General features: G+C 38.3%; 1 protein-coding gene across 1 annotated transcript; it reads left to right on the top strand.

The window, feature by feature from the left end:
- The first annotated feature begins 245 nt into the window (after positions 1–245).
- On the top strand, positions 246–5,086 carry LOC307002889 (uncharacterized protein). The gene is made up of 6 exons (XM_079620847.1): positions 246–605; positions 1,523–1,657; positions 1,993–2,148; positions 2,263–2,360; positions 3,208–4,217; positions 4,320–5,086. Exons 1-6 carry the CDS (start codon positions 426–428, stop codon positions 4,565–4,567), a joined length of 1,827 nt encoding a protein of 608 aa, XP_079476973.1. The 5' UTR covers positions 246–425; the 3' UTR covers positions 4,568–5,086.
- The last annotated feature ends 270 nt before the right edge of the window (positions 5,087–5,356 follow it).

The following is a 5,356-nucleotide window of genomic DNA, read 5'->3' as shown; positions in this document are numbered from 1 at the left end:
ATTCCTAACCATTTTATTTGTACAAAACCTGTTATCAGAATTTTTATATATTTTTACTTAAATGTGCAAATGAATTTAACTTTAATTAAGGTAAACACAAACATTTTGTATCTGAAAAGTAATCTGGACCAGCACTTATTCTTATTCCATGGCCACCTACAGAGGCACTACTCTGCTTTTTTTGGAAGCAAACTCAAATTGTTTAATGTTCAAAACAAATAATGTCAGGCTACATTTGAGTTCATGCGACGAACAACCGTATAAGTCCAAAAAAACAAAAATTGAGATAACCATGTGACTTGAATGTATGTGTGCCACTTTGTATACAGAATCACTTTGGGCGGGTGTTCCCGCGACCAAAACTCTGTATTTTAAATTTTAAAATAGTCTCACGTGGAAAAACCGTTTATGTCCACTAACGAAAAATGGAGACGCTGGTTGCTTTCATGTCCGCTGCGGACATTAAAAGGCAAAACCTCGGCAAAAAAAGGAGAACGAACATTTATGAATGGAAGGACAGAGCAAGGAAGTATTTAAGGGATGCTGGGAAACCATATGTGAACCGGAGAGGAGAGCAAACACGAGGAAAAAGTCCACCGAAAGAGGTGAGTGAAAGAACTGTATACAAAGTATCTAAAGTTAGCGGTTACAGTCAGAGGGGCGTGTAGGCTACTGGACGTTGTCTACTAACTTTAGAGTTCATATAGCTCACTCTGTTTAACGGATCAAGTCATGAATGAGTCGAAATAAATGCTGTAGGCTACTCCTTATAACCACGGATAAATTAATCGAAACATTTTAGCTGTGTTTAATGTCCCTAACGTTGGCTAGCGGGATAATGTTAGCTGGCTAGCCAGTTACTTTGTAGCTAGTTACAGGGGCATATTACTGGGCGTCTAACGTTACTAAAGTTCATACACCTCAGACTGTTTAGCGAATCAAGTCATGAATGGGTCGAAATGAAAGCTGAGAAAATTAGGGGGTGTTAAAATTCAGGGGATGTTTTTAAGCATGTCTCTAACGTTACTCCCTATAACCACGGAGAAATGAATCGAAACGCTTTAGGTGCGTCTCTAACACCAGCCCAGCTGCGTCACGTAGGCTAATGTTATACCATTCATTGATTGTGTTATACGTACTGCTGGCAGAATTATATATACATAAACATATGTAAATTCATCCCCAATCTTTAAGATGTTTAGAGTAGAATTTGATTGCTTTATGTCTTCACTGAAATTGGTAAATGAAAAAAAATTGACGTTTAAAATATTTTGATATAATTTTTTAATCCCCTGTTACCATTTAATGCAACACTTTGTTTTGTAATATTGTATGCTATGCTATGTTTGTTACTTGTTATATAATAAATAAATAAAATAAAATAAAAAGGTAATAATAAAAAAATGCATTGATTGTGTAAGCTTTTATATATTCTAGCTAGTAACCTTAATAGCTGCTAATAGCTCTCGTGTTCTATAGCTATAAAAAAAAACCCCGCTAATGTGACTTTGTTTCTGTTAAGGGCAAGGTGTGCAAGGAGACGTGTCCCAGGCAGTGTTCAAGCCTAACAGACCAAAGAAAACTCCAGCTCTTCACAGAGTTTTATGCTGTCTCTTATGAGAGGCAACAGGCTATCATTCTCTCTGGTTTGGAGCAGGTAGGCTAACTTACTGTAAGCAATTCATATCATGTCAACAGTATGCAATGCATTACAATGTAGGCCCATGAAATAACCAGTGAATTTAATACTACTGTATGCCTTCAATTCACTAAGACTGCACATGTGCCTGATCACTGTAAATGTTGATGATCTGCATCAAGTAGGCCGCCATGTGCATTACAGACCACAGCGAATTGGTGCCCTAAAAGGCATACTCATTGGCTTATTCATTCTCCTAACCAAAGCCTACTCACGTACTTAATGACCTTAACTTGACAGCTCTACACGACGGCTAGCCTACTACGCTATGGTAAATGTCTTTTTACTTCTAGCACAAGGTGAGTCGCAGGCGACCACGTGGGCCTGACACTGAGATAACTAAGAGGAAGTATACCTTCAAGTACCATGTGCAACAAGGAGGCCAAAGACTTGCTGTTTGTAAGCTCACATTTATGTCAGTCTTTCAACTGACCAACAGTCGCCTACAGGCAAGTTTTATATAGCCTAGCGTTTTCCGTTTGTTAACTTTTTATTACATGCATGATTTTAATTAGATACATTGTCCATTACATATTTATTTAAAGTTACTTATCTTTGAAAAGGTTATTCAAGAAAAGTTAGGCAGTCAGTCTGAGGGAACAGAGCAGGTAGCTAAAGTCAGGTCTCCATTAGAGGACTTCAGAGGAAAACATAAGAACAGGTAAGTAAAAAAAAAATCTTGAAGGACCTCATGCTCTCGTCCTGTTAGTTTTTAAAACTGCACCAATGTCAGCATCAGTTGCCCTACAACATTCCCTGATCTAATGGTGCACTGGACGCTGGCATTATAGGGAGTCTGGTGCCTTGCCACCCTATAACGCATGTACCGTAATGGTTAGGATTAAGCTCACTGTTGTTGCCCAGTCAGGAAACATATTTTTGCACTTTGAGATCGATATCAGAGGTAAAGTGCTATGCAAATGTGATGTATGATTATTCTTTGTATCATTACAACATGATACAAAGGTCATGATCTTATTTGGAATTTGGAGCCTTCTAGACTGAGAAAAGCCAGAAAATTTATTTTTGATTTATGGGGATGAAAGACAACAACTCCCAGATTGCAATGCTAAAACGCACACATCAATCGATCACATGTTTAGCATTCATGTAAACACTACATTCAGATTCACAAATCGGAATGAATTCAGTTAGATTGAAACAAAAGGTGTGCATGTAAACAATGACGATTTTTGCGTCATTGAGGACTTTTTCCAGACAAAAAATATATATAAATCTTTCATCTCAGGGGGATATGAGGGAGGAAAGCATGGTAATTCAAAAATACTAAAAAGAATTAGGTTTTCTACTGATACAAAGCTTAATGCTAAATCCTGAAGTATCCCTTTAATGACTGTATGTGACAAACAAAATCGTATAGTTTAGAGGAAAGTTTAGAATTATACATTAAATTAATTTTATTGTCACAGAAACAATGCAATTGTGCAAAACAGACCAGCATAGTTTATTATATTTCCCTTGTTCATGAGTTGTGTGTTTTTTTTTAGGCCTCATAGTATTCATCCTGCAGTGAGAGAGGGAATAAGAGAGCATATCCTGAGCTTCCCACGCCAACCGAACCACTACTCACGGATGAAGGGAGATGTGGAGAGGGAGTACCTGAGCCCTGATTTAAACCTGCTCCGCATGTTCCGCCTGTACAAGGAAAACAATCCAACATCCACTGCAAAGTTCTGGCTCTATAGGGACCTCTTCAAGCAGCAGAACCTCAGTTTTGGGCAGCCAAGAAGTGACACTTGTGCGAAATGTGATGCCCTGTTCTCAAAATTAACAGCTGCTACAACAGATGGAGAAAGGTTGAAGATTTCAGCCGAGAGTGAGCTTCACCACCGGAAAGCTGAAAAAGCGTACACCCAGTTGCAGGCTGACACAGAGTGGGCCAAAGCCAATGATGACTGCCATGTCATTTGTATCGACATGCAGGGGGTAGTGTTCACGCCAAACCTGACACACTCCAACGTATACTATCAACGGCAGCTGGCCAACTACAACCTCTGTATCCAGGAGATGGGCACTGACGATCCTCCTACAATGTGGCTCTGGCATGAGGGCATCGCTCACAGAGGTTCCATCGAGGTGGCAAGCTGTCTTTTGAAGTGGGCAGAAACATCTTTCGCTCCCCTAGTCCAGGCAAAAGAACGGAAGCTCATCATCTATAGTGACCGATGCTGTGGGCAGAACAACAACTGGCGAGTCCTAAACCTCATGGCCCTGCTCGTATCTAGAGGGTACTTCAGTCAGATAGAGCAGAAGTTCATGGTGTCTGGTCACTCCTTCCTTCCCTGTGACCGTTCCTTTGCCACGCTGGACAAGAGGCGTAAGGTGTCCACACTCCACACTCCCAGCGATGTAGCCGAGATGATCCGTGGAGCCAGGCAGCAGCATCCATTTAAAGTAATTGAGATGAAATGTGCGGACTTCAGGCAGCTCCCTGATGCAACATTAAAGCGACCACCTGGCTTCCTAATCACATCCATGATGTGGTTGAAAGTGACAGGTAAAAAACTAAAGAGTTGGTTTTCTGAGATTAACAGTGTTGGGGATATGTGCATGAAAAAAAATCTTTATTGAATTTCTTGTTGAATGAATTGAATTTCAGCTGCTGATCCATGGTGTGTCCACACAAAAGGAAGCCACAGCCTCTACGAGGGATGGAAGACCTGGCTGATCACCAAACAAAGGAAGAATCAACCACCTCCAGCTCCCTTGTTCTTCACCACGTATGCTCGTGCTTACAATGACCCTCTGCCCATCAAGAAGGAGAAGCACTGTGACCTAATGAAAATGATAGCCTACATGCCAGCGGAGGCCCAAGAATTTTATGGGACATTAGAATGTGGAGAGTAGCCTAGTATGTGTTGGTTATGTGCAGGGTAAGGTGGGGTATATTGTGTAAAATTAATCATAATAGTAGTTGTAGCTTATCTTGTATGCCTTATTTTATGATGTATAATAGGAATATATAGGTATCTATTTATTTAGTGAATTAATGAATGGGGTAATTATTTATGAAATGTATTATAAAAGTTAAAGGAACAAAAAATTATTTTTGTTAATACCTATGTATTGTTCATTGTTCGTACTGTTTTGTCCGTGTTTTTGTTCTGTGATTTACGTTGGCAAAAAATAAAATAAATTGAAAGAAAGAAATGCTTAATATTTTCTTTAATGTTCTGTTACTGTATTAAAACTAAGATAGTAGATAAATGGTTTAAAGTGATATGATGAATTGGACTTATACTGTTATTCCACATTAACTGGACATATACTGTTCTTCCACATTCCAGAAATGTAAATTACTCTAACTTTTTATTTTTAAGATTGATACTAAAAAAACTTATCTCATTAGATTTGGGAAGCTTTTGTTGTCTATCTTCAAGTAAAAAAAAAAAAAAAAAAATTATAATCAAGAGTCCAAATAAAAAAAAATGTATTATTCAAAATTTGAAAATATGGACTTATATGGTTCTTCGTCTCATACACACATTTGTTTTTCTACACTGTAAAAAATCATTGCTTAATGTTAATTAATGACTAATTTATTTGTTAGCATGTCGAGAATTTGTTTGCAGTAATTTTGTTCAGTAATTTATTTATAGTAGGCTAAGTTAGCACTAACCCACTAATGAACAGTTT

Source organism: Phoxinus phoxinus (assembly GCF_949152265.1).
Source record: "Phoxinus phoxinus genome assembly, chromosome: 8".
Lineage (NCBI taxonomy): Eukaryota > Metazoa > Chordata > Actinopteri > Cypriniformes > Leuciscidae > Phoxinus > Phoxinus phoxinus.
The sequence above is the reverse complement of the archived record's forward strand: the minus strand, read 5'-3'. Positions and strand labels throughout refer to the sequence as shown.

Coding starts and splice junctions, on each gene's coding strand:
- LOC307002889 (XM_079620847.1), top strand. CDS start 426: ATGGAGACGCTGGTTGCTTTCATGTCCGCTGCGGACATTAAAAGGCAA. Junction 1,658..1,992: donor TTCTCTCTGGTTTGGAGCAG/GTAGGCTAACTT, acceptor TTTTACTTCTAG/CACAAGGTGAGTCGCAGGCG. Junction 2,361..3,207: donor AGAGGAAAACATAAGAACAG/GTAAGTAAAAAA, acceptor GTTTTTTTTTAG/GCCTCATAGTATTCATCCTG.